At 35.7% G+C, this 14,310-nt stretch overlaps 4 protein-coding genes across 6 annotated transcripts in view; 2 read left to right on the plus strand and 2 right to left on the minus strand.

Annotated features, from left to right (window-relative positions):
- The first annotated feature begins 8 nt into the window (after positions 1–8).
- Positions 9–3,764, plus strand: LOC135842401 (WD repeat-containing protein 26). 2 transcript variants are annotated; one of them, XM_065359849.1, is made up of 13 exons: positions 9–157; positions 437–727; positions 997–1,096; positions 1,179–1,238; positions 1,309–1,445; positions 1,535–1,669; positions 1,733–1,852; positions 1,924–2,062; positions 2,152–2,412; positions 2,495–2,640; positions 2,731–2,939; positions 3,014–3,214; positions 3,289–3,764. In XM_065359849.1, exons 2-13 carry the CDS (start codon positions 546–548, stop codon positions 3,348–3,350), a joined length of 1,752 nt encoding a protein of 583 aa, XP_065215921.1. In that variant the 5' UTR covers positions 9–157; positions 437–545; the 3' UTR covers positions 3,351–3,764. The 2 variants fall into 2 exon arrangements, with proteins under 2 accessions (XP_065215921.1, XP_065215920.1); XM_065359848.1 differs by lacking the exon at positions 9–157 and having other exon boundaries at positions 309–727.
- A 269-nt stretch (positions 3,765–4,033) lies between these two features.
- Positions 4,034–6,987, minus strand: Tom70 (translocase of outer membrane 70). Its single transcript, XM_065359850.1, has 10 exons — positions 6,599–6,987; positions 6,356–6,529; positions 6,076–6,283; positions 5,861–6,008; positions 5,571–5,784; positions 5,367–5,501; positions 5,056–5,280; positions 4,899–4,995; positions 4,705–4,828; positions 4,034–4,619 (listed from the first exon to the last, which is right to left on the minus strand). The coding sequence occupies exons 1-10, from the start codon at positions 6,818–6,820 to the stop codon at positions 4,451–4,453; spliced, it is 1,716 nt and encodes a 571-aa protein (XP_065215922.1). The 5' UTR covers positions 6,821–6,987; the 3' UTR covers positions 4,034–4,450.
- Positions 6,988–7,620: 633 nt separating this feature from the next.
- Positions 7,621–11,073, minus strand: ZC3H3 (Zinc finger CCCH domain-containing protein 3). Of its 2 annotated transcripts, XM_065360569.1 has the most exons (6): positions 10,893–11,073; positions 9,294–10,784; positions 9,140–9,212; positions 8,889–9,041; positions 8,595–8,790; positions 7,621–8,187 (listed from the first exon to the last, which is right to left on the minus strand). In XM_065360569.1, exons 2-6 carry the CDS (start codon positions 10,735–10,737, stop codon positions 7,936–7,938), a joined length of 2,118 nt encoding a protein of 705 aa, XP_065216641.1. In that variant the 5' UTR covers positions 10,738–10,784; positions 10,893–11,073; the 3' UTR covers positions 7,621–7,935. The 2 variants fall into 2 exon arrangements, with proteins under 2 accessions (XP_065216641.1, XP_065216640.1); XM_065360568.1 differs by having other exon boundaries at positions 9,140–10,784.
- A 339-nt stretch (positions 11,074–11,412) lies between these two features.
- The window catches only part of LOC135842317 (PR domain zinc finger protein 10-like), a 32,634-nt gene continuing 29,736 nt past the window's right edge, over positions 11,413–14,310 (plus strand). Inside the window, exons 1-8 of the mRNA XM_065359713.1 lie at positions 11,413–11,871; positions 11,947–12,112; positions 12,180–12,625; positions 12,699–12,845; positions 12,916–13,624; positions 13,697–13,843; positions 13,919–14,050; positions 14,127–14,303. Coding sequence (XP_065215785.1) covers positions 11,824–11,871; positions 11,947–12,112; positions 12,180–12,625; positions 12,699–12,845; positions 12,916–13,624; positions 13,697–13,843; positions 13,919–14,050; positions 14,127–14,303 — 1,972 coding nt within the window. The 5' untranslated portion in view covers positions 11,413–11,823. The remainder of the gene's footprint in view (positions 11,872–11,946; positions 12,113–12,179; positions 12,626–12,698; positions 12,846–12,915; positions 13,625–13,696; positions 13,844–13,918; positions 14,051–14,126; positions 14,304–14,310) is intronic.

The following is a 14,310-nucleotide window of genomic DNA, read 5'->3' on the forward strand; positions in this document are numbered from 1 at the left end:
TTTGTTTCCTTGTTTTTTTGCTCAGCTGTTTAGTGTTTACAATTTCAGTATTCGTCGTTCGAATTTTCCCGAGTTCTTTCTTCGTTTTTCAGAAAATGAACCCAGCAGAAAAGATTTAGAAGCACCAGCTACCAGGATAAAGCATCACTTCCATCTTGTAAGTAACACGTAAAGTTCAACTTGGGCACTTTTTCGTTTAAACTTTCTTTTGAAACAGAAATTTTCAACGTAACGTGATCATTCACCAGTACGTAAAAATACAACACTGATTCAAAGCTCTGTTTTCCTCCGTTTGATCCCCCTTCAAAAGTTGTAATATTCTTTGTCAGCTGTGAAAAGTTCCAGTGTCACGGACACTGACTATTTTAGATGTTACGTAGTATTTTTAACTATTATTTTTTGTTTATGTTTTTTTTCTCGTCTAAATTAACAACAGAATTTTAAAAAGAAAAGTCATTGCAAGCCTGGCCTCGAGTGGTGATTCTGACGACGGTGGACTTGTTCCGCCACCTCGTAAGAAGACTAGAGTTACTGTTGAAGATACGATGCATCAGCAAGCTAATGGCTGTCAGCACAACGGGGCTGCTACTGATGATTACGAAGCACCGTCGTCTTCTCAACAAAATGGCAATGTTGAGGAATACAATATCACTGTGCCCGTCATGTCGAAGACGGATCAAGACATCGTTCGATTGATCGGACAACACTTGAAAACTGTTGGCCTGAAGTGAGTTCAATTGATGAAACATTTTTATTCTTCGTATACACTTTTTGAACTAATTGAAAATATCTTACTCGTAATTATAGTTACACATTACAATGATGAAACTCTTTGTTCATTTATAGCTCATTGCATCTGTTTTGTTGTGACGTAGTTTATTTAATTTTCCCATTTTGTAGCCTCGTGATAATAACATTACGTACAAGATTGTACTTGCCTTTTTCAAGAATCACGAGCTAAATTTGAAACCTAATCTGTAATTTTTTGTTTCACAGTCGTACCGCGGAGTTATTGATGAAAGAATCGGGATGTCGTTTGGATCATCCAGCAGCAGCTAAATTTCGTCAGCATGTAATGGATGGAGAGTGGAGCAAGGTAAATTACATCTGACTAGGCTTCAACGAAGCTATTCGTATTGGTATTGAGAAATATGTATTCAATTTTTTTGTAATTTTAGGCCGAAAATGACTTGAACGAATTGAAATTGTTGTTGGAGAATTCTAAACAATCGTTAGCGGTAGGTTTGTCATTATTTATACGATGATTTTCAAGTCGTAGTGGGTTTTAAATTTGAAATGTGGTTTCAGGAAATGAAATTTTTAATCTTGGAGCAGAAATATTTAGAGTTTTTGGAAGATGGTCGAGCTTTAGATGCTTTACATGTTCTTCGTAACGAATTAACTCCCTTACAACATAATATCGATAGAGTTCATGTTCTAAGCAGGTATTGTGTTTCTTCTGTTTCGTGGCAACGTCACTCGAATTGTTGCAATGACGATTAACTGTACCTAATTTGCTTATTTTTGTTACCAGTTATATAATGATCAGTGGTCGAGAAGAGCTGATGAACAGAGCTCGTTGGCACGGAAAAGGTATCGCTTCGAGATCGAAATTAATGGAAAAATTACAGAAATTTCTACCCCCGTCGATCATGCTACCTCCGAGAAGGTAAAAAAATGAATAGATTAACGTATAAGATCATTTTATAAGTACGGATGTGTTTTGTTACAGATTATATACTTTACTTTCGCAAGCTGTCGAATTACAAAAGAATAAATGCCCGTTTCATAATACGACTCAAGAAGAAGGAATCGATAATTTCAATTTATTAGTCGATCATCATTGCTCCAAGTATGAAAACAGTTGACGATGATTTTCCAACGTTATCTTGCGATTTTGATTTCATTTTTTTCATTTTTCAGGGAACAGTTCCCATGCGAAACTATCCAAACATTAAATGACCATTGTGATGAAGTCTGGTTCTGTAAATTTTCTCCCGATGGTTTAAAATTAGCTACCGGATCGAAAGATACGACTATTCTCATATGGGACGTTGATCCCGTTAGTATTTTTCTTCGTTTTTAATATGTACAAAATTAGTTCAACTAGACGTGTTCGTAATATTCGCCATTTTTACTTCATTTTTGTAGGAAACGTTAACATGTAGATTGAGAAAACAACTAGATAATCACTCCTATGGAGTGGCTTATTTAGCCTGGTCTCCCGATGGAACCCATCTACTTGCTTGCGGACCAGAAGACTGTCCGGAATTGTTCATATGGAATGTGGAATCGGACGAGCCTCGTGTTAAAGTTTCACATTCACCCGAAGACTCGTTAACATCGTGTTCATGGCATACCAGCGGAAAAAAATTCGTCACTGCTGGAATTCGTGGCCAATTTTATCAGTGTGTAAGTACTTTTATGGTATACGAATGGTCGAATGTGTTTCAATGATGATCATAAAACGTGAATTGATCCCCTCTGTTTATAGGATCTTGAAGGTACGGTTCTAGATTCTTGGGAAGGTGTCCGCGTCAACGGATTATGGTGTAGGTCTGATGGCAGAACTGTACTAGCTGCCGATACACATCATCGTATACGAGCATATAATTTCGACGATCTTTCCGATACGAACATGTGAGTTGTTGGAATTGCCTATAGTTAATTTGATCAACCCTATTTACTGCAATGCAAAACAAATGCGCCAATTATGTTCCATTTTCATAGGTTTCAAGAAGATCATCCCATAATGGCCTTCACTGTCAACAAAACCGATCGCCTAGCATTGCTCAACGTTGCCACTCAAGGAGTACATCTGTGGGACTTGGAAGACAAATGCCTAGTTCGTAAGTTCCAGGGTGTTACCCAAGGCCATTTCACTATTCATAGTTGTTTCGGTGGTGCTAACGAGGATTTCATCGCCAGCGGAAGTGAAGGTACAAAATCACCCTTGGAAGTCGCCTAATTATTCCACGTATCGCTTTTAAATCACTTATTCTTTATCACACAGACAATAAGGTTTACATATGGCACATTAAGAATGAAAAACCAATCGCCGTTCTACAAGGCCATACCAGAACAGTGAATACTGTCGCATGGAACCCCGTCTATCATCAAATGTTGGCTTCCGTATCAGACGATTGTACAGTTCGAATTTGGGGACCCGTTGATAAATACAGAAAATCTTCTAAAAGTTCAAATTCATCTTCGTGTAAGTTTTCCTCCCGAATTTGATCAAATATCCCTTGATGTGTTTGTATTACATGGATTTCTCTGTTTCAATAGCTCAAAACGGAGAATCGAGTTCATCGGCGAGTGACAAAGAATGGAGTGATATGCAAACGTGAAAATATTACTCGTCGATTTTTTTTTTCTCTTACGTATCAGTGTGTTCTCACAATTATATGTATTTTCCCCATTTATTATATACCGAAACGATTAACGTGAAAATTTTTATCTTGCTGATATATTTACTACGTAGTGCTCACTAATTTATAATATTATTATATTATGTTATTTTAATCGGCGGCAGTTCTGTGTAAATACGGTAGTTTTCAATGTATATACATAATATTTTGTTATACTGATCAAGGTACATTTTACTTTAATATTAAACGTTGTAAATCAACTTCAAAATTTGTTTTATTTAATTTTTTTTTTCATTTCGACGAATTTTTAGTTCAATTTTTTTCACGTACAATTTACTGCATTACGCGTTAGATTTTATAAAAAAAAAATAAAATAAATAATTTTAGAAACAATGTGTTTTTTACTGGTATTGAATTAGAATGTTCAGTTCTTATTAACTTTGATCAATTCAGATCAGAACACGAATTTCTATTTGAGCTACGTTTTGTTCCTGTTCGTGGAATTGCAACTCATGAGAGTTGAGGTGTATCAGAGGAGAGAGACCAAGGGATACTCTTATGCTACCCAGAGACGATGAAAACTGTGAAAAATACCTCGAATCAAAGCAGGTTATTTTAATACAGAATCGACGTTCTCTAGGCCTAAAATAAAACCACCAAAATAGAAACATTACTTATTATTGATTTCTTGACTTGACAAATTGCAATATAAATGATACACTAAAGCATAAAATAAACGTATCGAAAAAAAAATAAAGCGAAACGAATCCTCAGCTCAAACAGGTCAGAGATATTAAAAAAAAAATCAATCCCTAAAAACACACCATCTATTTTACAGACAGGGCAGTTAAAATATAAATTAAAAATCAGTTGTACATCGACAACACTGAAAAAAAAACAAGAAACGTGAAAAACAACGTAAAAAATTTACATTTAAACGATAAAAAAACACTGCTTCGTTGGCCTGCTTTCTTGAAAATAAGGATACATACACGATTCATTCAGTTCGCGTACTAAAAAAAAGAGGAAAATTCTAACAAGTTAAACGTTGAACTATAAATTTTAAAACCTGAAATTAACTAAACGTTAGGAAAAGAACCCGGGAAATTTGGACGACCAACGCGTTCCTCTGCTCTGATCTGAGCAAGAGATGTGTTTCTTACGCAGAATAAATGATATAATTCTTCCAGTGATGTAAAACGTTTGATGGCTTCGTTGAAGTATTCAACAGCTTTACTAAAGTTACCCCTGAAATCATAGAGAATAGTTGAAGGTTGAAGTTAATGTTCAAAGTACCAACGATTTGTGATTAGATTTGAATTTGAGTACGTACATTTGCATTTCAATCGTAGCGATAGTTTCGTAAGCGAATTCACAGTCGTTATCTAATTCCAAAGCATCGTGAATTAATTTTTTAGCTGGTTCGATTTCAGCTTTCCATTGAAGAAGTAATAAGGCTGTGAAAAATACACACAGATGAATAGAAATTCAAAATGATCAATTAAATGATTAAATTTTGTTTATTACCTTTATGAACCAATAAAGCAGCGTGTTTCGGTTCTCTTTGAATCGCCTCGTTGAAAAGTTTCTCACCTTCGGCATAGTCTTGTCGTTCAGTCAAAACCTAAACACGAAAATATCATTAGGCATTTGATTTGAAAGCGTTAGATTTCGATTTTCATACCTGAGCGTATAAAGTAAGACATTCGATGTTCCCTGGAAAACGATTTAAAATATTTTGGAATTCTTTCAAGTAATGTAACATCGCATCGGTATCACGAGTCGAAACAGCATATTTAAACTCAGCGTAACAATGCTGAACTACAGTTACAGGGAAATCTGGATCCAGAGCTGCAGCTTTTCTGAAATTATCCACAGATTCGGATGTGTTTTCTAGGATTAAATGGATCTAGAAGCAGACGAATTGAAATAATGAAATTAGACCGGATTGTGTCATCATCTCGTATAATAATGATGGTCAATAATGATGCGTACTTGTCCGAGGTGATGATAAATATCTGGATTATTCTCATCTACTTCGATTGCTTTTTTGAAGTCTTCTTCTCTTTTGGCATTATCACCTTGATGTTGATGAGCAGTACCTCGTTTAATTAAAGCGTTCACTTTGACCTGATGACAGAATTAAACGAGATTAATATCGCGAAGTAAAGATTTCCGTAACGATTTCAAAATACGTACTCTTTTATCAACGTCTTCTCGATTGATAATTTCCTCCAAGTCGACGAAAGCTTTACTGTTCTGTTTCGATAGAATGTAGTAAGTGGCGCGTAAAAGGAGGATTTCGATTTTGATCAATTCTTGACCAGCTTCTTCGCATTTTTTGATCAAATCTTCGCATTTGGATTCGATATTTTCGCACGATAATAAAGCTTGCTCGATTAATTTGAATTCCCTATGGAAAAATTTCCACATGAGTATTCATTTTTTACACATTTTAATCATAAATTTGAAAAATAAATGCAACTTACTCTACTAATTTAGCAGCTACTTCATCTTTAGGATCGAGTTTATCGAGAGCTGAACCATGCTGATAGGTTGAAACGTACGTTTTAATGAAAAATCTAGAAGGTAATCTGGTAACATTCTTCGATGTGTGTTCTTCGACATCCCTAGAGGCTGAAAATATTCGTTCATTTTGAAATACAGTACTGAAAACTGAATAAATTCATCGTGTTCTACGTACCGGTAGCTTTGGCAATACGATCCAGTTCGGCGATACTATCACGACTTCGGAACTCATCAACTAAACACGCAGTAGCGAGATCTTCCAGAGCTAAATCCAAATTATTCTCTCTTTCAGCAGCCTTAGCACGTCTCAACATCGCTTTAATGTATCGTTTATTTAAGCTCAAAGCAGTCGTGCAATCTTCAATTACTTTTGCATTATCGTTCTGAAAATATTCAATTACATGAGCCAGACATTCGGATTCTCCGAGCTTATTCGAGACACATTACGAGCTTACCAAACGTTCATATGCCGCAGCTCTATTCTGGAAAAATGTAGACTTCAATTGGGTATCGTTTTCGGGACATTTCGCAATTGCTTCTGTATAACAACGTATCGCTTCGTTGTAATCTCCAGACCGGAAGAACGTATTGCCTTCGTTCTTTATTTTCTCAGCTTCTTGGGCTGGAGTCTACACGAAATTATCCATTTTTAGCATAACTTACATCAGCCAATCTATGTAAGAATATGGAATACCTACAAGAATTTTGATCGGTTTAGGAGCTTCGACATCTTTCTTGACGGTGCCATCTGTCTGATCCTTCTCCTTGACCACTTTACTCGATACGATTATTTGCTTATCGCTGACGTTACATTTGTAATACAGGTATCCTAGGCCGAATGCTACTGGTATCGATACGATTAAAGCTACCTGCCATTTTGGTAGCGAATCCTTCGGCAATAATTTCGAAAAACTACCCATTAAAATTTATTTTACCTGCGACCGAAGGGTATCAAAGTGATCACGATCAAGAAAAATATACACGAAGGGAATTTACTCCACACGCCGGGTTAGAATTTTACAACAATTTCATGTTGATAGATAAAATATTTCACCATGTTGTTATCAAAAAATTTCTTCACGAGTTCGTGTCCAATATGAACCGAATAATATACCATAAATGGTATCGATACACTTTTAGGGACTAGGGAGGGAGGGGTGAGGAAAATTTTAAATTTCAACAAAAATTAAAATTCAGAAAATTTGAAATCCTTTTTCTAGGTTTCTAACTAATTTGAAATTCAAAAATGAGTAATTAGATCGGATAGTTTGAGAGAACTATCACCTTTGCTTCCAGCTGGTGAAAATTTCAAATTTGTTTTGGAACTGGAGCAGTGGAACGACCTTCATCAGTTCATTCCAACCTATTTTTCGCTCAAATTGTATCTGAGTAGCGAAATACCTCGCCAATTGTCTCTGAATGAGTCTAAAGAGCTCAGAAGATGATTTTCACTCAAAACGTGAATCACTTTAGGCATATCTCATGTCTCCTTCCAATTTCCATAAAGAGATAATGTCTTATATGAGTTCGCCTACTAATTAACAGACTGGATATTTCAGCAAAATTATCGAATTTCGTTATACCAGATTCGTAACTTTCTAATAACCACTAGTTCTACGAGTACAAAAGTTCAACCATAATCAAAATGAAGTTTGATCTGTACATGAAAACTGAAAAGTGAAAAGATAGTTCGTAGACGAATAAAAAGAACACACAAGGATCAACATTGAATTTTATTTTTTCAACTCGCAAAATTAATTTTACAAAAAATATTATTAATAATATCACATAACACGAAAACAGCACCACAACACTGATTTTCGTACTTTTTCAACTGCTTTGAAAAATAACTCCTCATCGCAAGAAGTCCTGAAACACAGAAATAATTTTTAACAACTAGTAAAAAACACACTCATACTTACGATGAAATTTTCACGTAGCCCTATAAAATTATCACAATAATAATAATTCGCAAATATATTTATACAATACAAAATTTACTACTCTGAAAAAAAGTAAGAAACTTTCTTAGAATTTAGATGGGAATAAAATCGGGTAAATCACCCAACAAATGTCTCTCAGGGATAATACTAATACTCTTAAGATCACGTTCGTCTATTTTATTTTTCTCGAAATAACGCCAATTATGTCCCTCTTCATCGTCCGAATCGTCATCTTTGCCTTGGAAAAAGCTCAAATCTCGATGTGGTAAGCGACAAGTGTCCTTTTTAGAGCAGCATGAATTCTCTTTGAATTCCGGGCACGCGAAAATGTGCCAGTTAGAACACTGAAATTCAGGTAAAAAAATTATACTCGAGTCACAAATGATTATTTTTATCGATTCGTAAAAATAAGTGAAACCTGCGATGATTAATTATGACTATTTCAAATAAACATAATATCGATGATGAAAAATCAATTTTAAAAAAAAATTGTGTTTTAAAGTAAAAATCGCAAAATTTGGCTACTCCTGAGCTTTTCTACATGTACCAATGTAATAACAAGATGGTATGGCAAGTGTGGAAATATTACAACATAATGTTACTGATAAACTGTATCATTGAATCGGTGAAAAAATAACTTACAATACGTCACTCACAGATAATGGAAGAAATGAGGTACATTTCGCTCATAAACGAAGAATTAATGCGACTGTCAGATAAAAAAAAAATAAAAAAACAACTCAAGTTTTACCCTTTCTCCATCTTCACAGTATCCTTGCAGAAATTGAGCGCAAATAGGAGCTTCCAACGTTGGCTTAGCATGTACATATGGACAATTTTCATAGCTACAGTTATTTTTGAGAAAACGTCGACATATTGAAATCTTTTTGGAAGTGAGATCGTGAGATAAAAGACAATCTTTTTCATCACAGTTGCCTCGAATAAAGCTACACAAACAAACAGGCAGTACAAAATGCACACAGAATTACGTAACTACACGACAAAAATACAAATGTTTGATTTATTAATTACGATTTCGACTCACTTTTGACACAATGCGACGTATTTTCGATCATGGATACGGTAGCAGTCTCCTTTCAAAAGTTTCGCACAAGTACCTTTCTTGCGATAAACTGGGCAAATGGAATTCTTCTTCTTTCTGATTATTTTCCTATTATTTTTATGCTTATTAGAATACCTGAAATTAATCATATTCTCAGAACATGGCATACTTCTCATTCACTTCAGTCAATTTTCAAGTAAAATCTGATTTACTCGATGAACGACTAGACTCACCTGGTCCTAAACATGGAAGTATTTCGCTCACTCGCATATCTTAGTTTCGTCCTAGTCAAATGATTAGTGAAACGCTGGATCCTTCTGCATGGCGAATTCATCATACGAGTAAATAGAGCATTTTTGTTGGGAGACAGAATAGGATTATTTTTCTTCTCCGCATCAGTTTTATTATTTTTAGCGAATAATGATTTCCTAATCAGCTTATTATTTCCCAACGAAACGAACATCTTGTTGAAACAATTCTTGGGCAAACCATCTTCGCTTTTATGCCTTCTCCAGATTTTATTCTTGAATTTAGCCCTCTTGATTAATTTATTACGAGTCAATAAAACGTATCCGCTGCCTCGATGAATTCGTCTTCGATGTCTTATCACATTGTACAGCACGGAATTGGAAAAGAACGCTTGGTTCTTGGATTTCGTAACTTTGGGCAGCAACGACGACCTGATTAATTTATTCGGATTGATCGATATCAATCTTTCAGCTTCCGGTGGTGTTTTCTGCGGTTCTCGATTTTGTACGACGACACGACTCAGTTTATGTTTGGAAATCGATACTAAAGGTAACAGGTTCTCGTCAACTTTACGTCGACGGAGTTTATGTTTTGATATGGATACGAGCGGTGAGACGGTTTGAATCGTCGGAGTACTTTTCCTGATAAGTTTACGTTTGGTGAGCACGACCACTGAAGAAGTACTCGAAGCACGAGACGAATTGAGACGTTTTCGTTTGTGCACAGTTTTCACAACGTCTTCGGCTGCGCCCTGATTTATTCGTACTAGAGAATGGCGTTTAATTATGAAATTTTTACTCAGGTTTTTCATCAGCTTTTCCTTATTCACTAATGACATAGATATGGCGACTGGTTTATTCTTCCGTATCAATTTACTACGCGTGCAAAGTACCGGTACATTGGATGATCTTCGTTTTTGACTAGGTGATTTCGATGTGACGTTTTCTTTCAACGGTACGACGCCTGTTTTCTTGATTAATTTATGTTTCGAAATTGAGATCAACGAATGATTATTACTGCTCGCTGCGGTCTTCTTCTTGTAAAAATCAAGTACTCGTTTTTTCAAGTCTGGTACATTCAACGTATTCTGAGGTAAATATCGGTCATTAATAAAACAGCATGATTGTATATCCAGTGGTGAACTCGATATACACGTGGTATCACAGGAATTATGGAAAAACCATCCTTTCGAAAATACCGAATGAAATGGCACGGAATCGTTAGCCGACGGAGTATCACAGACATTGGTTGATTTTTGATTTTCCCATTTGTACTTAGACGTGGGTTTTGGCTGCTCTGATGCAACTTGTTGACTCGGTGCAGTAGCTTTGTTGACGGAATCTCGATACATAACGGCGCTCAATTCGTAGAATTTCTCTTTGATAAAGTTGTTGAACGAATTATCCACTTGGTTGTTGTATCCCAATCGAACGGAAGCAAATGGGGTTGAGTTGTTTGGAGGTTGCGATGAGTCATGGTTGACGGTGGCCTCCGACGAATACGCGGATTTGTGAGCATGGTAACTGAATAATGGGTTCACGTGAACCTTATGGTTACATAGACTCGGGTTGTTTGAATACATTTGGTTAGATAAGCAGAAGAGTACGACGAATTTTAAATTGTATTATCCTGAGAAAGAAACAGTGATAATTTACTTTACGTTAGAATAATAATCAAATGATGTAATTTGTATTGGAAAAAATGTAAGTCCATAAAATGAAACTTGAAAGTGCATACTTGATAGTGAAACTGATACTAGTGTTCGAGATGAGATGATTCCACATTACACACGATTGATGAATTTACGAAATTTGAAGTCTTATGGCTTATCTTTATCGTCAAGAACTTTACAAAAACTTACAAAATGAAAAGATGATGAACTTTCGAACTTTCAGGTGATAAAATTTGCTTTGTTTATGATTTTTGATTTAAATGCCACATCATCGCGAAAAAAATTGAATGAATAAGAATTAGTTTTTGAAAAATGTACATTAATTTTTGATTTTATTTCATTTTAAATCGAGTAAAGAAATTATTCAGCTTTGTAGTGAAACTTTTTCACATTTTAAGCTGAAAATTCATCAAGAAATGTTCATTTAATCAAAATTTTCTTCGAAAAAAGAATTTTATTGAGAGATTAAAAAAAAATGAAAATTTTCAGCGACACTAGCGATTCTAGAGATTTATTTGAAAACGAACAACGAAACTCTCGCCTCCGCATTGAAAATGGCCTCAACTTTGAAAGGAAAAAACTAATTTGTTTGAATTTTATCATCTTGCTTGAAAACTTTGAATTTATTTTGAACTTTTGAAGTTTTTTTGAACTTATTGATGAGAAATTGAGAATGAACAGTGCTCTTAAACTTTCGTGAACATTCTCACAGTGCCCCAGAAGTTGTATCTTTTGTCTAATTTCACGTTGCTATGTTCCTATGTTCCCCAATTCAAGTTCTGCTGTTCCGATGAAGAAGAATATTTGTTTCACTCATTCGGTCATTTTACAAGATATTTGAATTTGAATGTGTTTCTATGGATCGTACAAGTAATAATTCCAACACTATCCTATCATGTGATGAATCGAAATTCTCTGGTACTACCTTGAGAGTCGTAGTACCATCGTAGCAATTATTCATTCATCTTGTTTGTGTACTTGGCCTCATAATCAATCATGAATAATGAATTGAGAAACAACAACTCGGATCTTTTATTGATATCGGTAGGTATACCTACTTTTAGTAGATTTTAGCTCTTCTTTTCCTTCTCATTAGTGTTTCATCATGTCATTTTGCAGATGAACCCAGCTGAGAATACTTGCGGCCAAAAGGCAGAAATGAGTTACCAGCTCAACGACAGTGAAATGGTACTAACTACTTCGTCTCTGGTGAATGGGAGCAACTATACATTGTCCCCGATGAAAGCTCATTGCGAAATGTTGAGGGGTTCCAGTTCATCTGGAGGTACTATACTCCAATATCGATTTTTCATGTTCTTCAAACGCCGTCTAATCTCTTCATCTTTTTGCAGAGTACATCGAAAAAGACCAGTTTATGCGCGAAATTACGGACGAAGTACGATTAAATATGTCCGATATGAATTCTCGTTACCGACCTACCAGACAACCCTCGTTAAATTTCCAAAAAGTATCATTGACAGACGACACTGCGTCGAATTATTCCTTCAAGTCGCTCTCCAATGATATTCAAGATCTGTCGTTTTCCGTCGACTTACGTACGTTGAATCGTGACGTTCCAGAAAACACGAATTTCAATTATTATAACAGAGGTGTTAGTTCGTCTGATATGTATAACACCGAGTTCTCCCACGATTTTCCGAATAATAACTTCGCTCCAAATTTACCGAGTACTTCGAGTGGGTTTTCAGCGGAAGATGCGTCGACAAACTACGTTTTGACGGAGAATCAATCTGACGAACTATTGTTGAATGGAATCGAGTTGAATGAAAACGAAAAAGTTAGTTTGGTCGAATATTATAGATTCACGTTTACTTTGTAATATTTCACAATTCGTATTTGTTTTGAAATAGCTGATCCTATCCAACGAGGAACTCGCCATGTTGACTCAGGGTAAACCAGGATCATGTTTGGAATTAATTTTAAATAATGGCGAAGTACTATACGCGGTGATCGACTCCGGAAACGATTATTCTCCTTCATCACCTAAAATGCTCCAGGTTTGTGTCGTTTTCAACGTCTTAATTCTGCACTCGCTCATTTCCTAATACCGGAAAACTCTTTTTACAGATATCCAAAGATATACTTCCCCAGCGCCAATGCCCAGTACCGGTAGAAATGAATACGAATTTAGTTCACGTAAACGATATGCAAGCTGAATCTCAATACGCGTGTAATTTCTCCAAAACGCCCATTTCCGAATTCAATAACGATACCAACTATCATTCGGTTATATCGACATCGCTTTCTAAAACCATAGATTCGTCTCCCATCAGCACCGAAAGTTTCAACTTATGTTGCGATTTCCCTTCGAACGAAACATCCAATCAATTCACATCGGTCATAGATTCGTACCCGATTATATCCGAGAAACAAATCTCTTACGAACATTCGTGTCCGACGACTTCTTCTCATAAAGAAATACCTACCCAGACTAATTCTAAAATTGTACCCAACCCTCAGGTTCAACCTATCCCATCGAAACTCGACTATTTCCCGAATGCGGTGAATTCCATCGTCGTTTCCGAAACGGGTAAAAAGTACCCGAAGAAGTATTCTTTTTATTCTAATTTCCCATCGTATTTAAATCAAGATCAAAATTACGATAAACGTGAAAAACACGATATACCCGAAGAAACCACCGCTTCGAATTCTAATCAAACCAACACCGATCCGAAAACCACCATTGAGAACGAATTAGCTAGAAATATTGCTGGGAATACCGAACAGGAGCTTTTGAAACGAGGGTTTCATCAAGTTGATAGTTCCGAAGTGCAAAGTATGTTGGAGTTTTACTGTTCCAGTACTCTTATCTGAATTAAGCTTGTATTAATTGTGAGATTTTGTTTAGGAACTTCACCTTTGCGCGAAAATATCTCTGTGCTGAAACGAAACGTTACTTCGGATATTCCAAAGGATAGTAATCGTACGTCTGTTATCAACGTCACGAATAAAAAGCAGCTCAACAATGAAGGAAATGCAATCAATAGTAAATTTTGTAAGTTGGACAATATTTTGTATATTATTTTGTTGTTGAAATCCGGTGTTTTATAGTCGATTTTTTTTTTTGTAGTAAATTCACGTTCGGAATCTGCTTTAAATAGTATCTGCGACAGAGCTGTTCAGTCTCGAGCTAGAGCTACGTTACCTTCGGCGTATTTATCTATTAATCGAATTAAATCTGACTCTGGTTCTAAAAAACCAGGTATGTTGTTGTTTCTTCGAACTTATTGTTGAGCTTAATTACGAGATATTGATTTTAATGGGTAATTTTCCTTCAGTTTATGGAGTATTTGCGAAGAAAACAATTCCCAGTAGAACACAATTTGGCCCATTTGAAGGAGTATTGATTAAACAAGAAGAAGAGGATTCCATAGATGATGATTCTCATACCGAACTACGTCTTACGGTTGAGACCGATAAGGGCGAATTTTTCAGACTGGATGTATCCAACGAAGGTAAATT

This window comes from Planococcus citri, chromosome 4 (assembly GCF_950023065.1).
Source record: "Planococcus citri chromosome 4, ihPlaCitr1.1, whole genome shotgun sequence".
NCBI classification, from domain to species: domain Eukaryota; kingdom Metazoa; phylum Arthropoda; class Insecta; order Hemiptera; family Pseudococcidae; genus Planococcus; species Planococcus citri.

Bases quoted from the DNA above. Each gene is read 5' to 3' on its own strand.
- Tom70 (XM_065359850.1), bottom strand. From the start codon at position 6,820: ATGGGTAGTTTTTCGAAATTATTGCCGAAGGATTCGCTACCAAAATGG. The intron at 6,284-6,355 runs GTAAGCTCGTAA...GAATATTTTCAG, and splicing joins CTGCGGCATATGAACGTTTG to AACGATAATGCAAAAGTAAT. The intron at 6,009-6,075 runs GTACGTAGAACA...GAATATTTTCAG, and splicing joins TCGTATTGCCAAAGCTACCG to CCTCTAGGGATGTCGAAGAA.
- ZC3H3 (XM_065360568.1), bottom strand. From the start codon at position 10,737: ATGTATTCAAACAACCCGAGTCTATGTAACCATAAGGTTCACGTGAAC. The intron at 9,042-9,139 runs GTGAGTCTAGTC...GATTAATTTCAG, and splicing joins ACTTCCATGTTTAGGACCAG to GTATTCTAATAAGCATAAAA. The intron at 8,791-8,888 runs GTGAGTCGAAAT...TTGTTTGTGTAG, and splicing joins TACGTCGCATTGTGTCAAAA to CTTTATTCGAGGCAACTGTG.
- LOC135842401 (XM_065359849.1), top strand. From the start codon at position 546: ATGCATCAGCAAGCTAATGGCTGTCAGCACAACGGGGCTGCTACTGAT. The intron at 1,853-1,923 runs GTATGAAAACAG...TTCATTTTTCAG, and splicing joins GTCGATCATCATTGCTCCAA to GGAACAGTTCCCATGCGAAA. The intron at 2,413-2,494 runs GTAAGTACTTTT...CTCTGTTTATAG, and splicing joins GTGGCCAATTTTATCAGTGT to GATCTTGAAGGTACGGTTCT.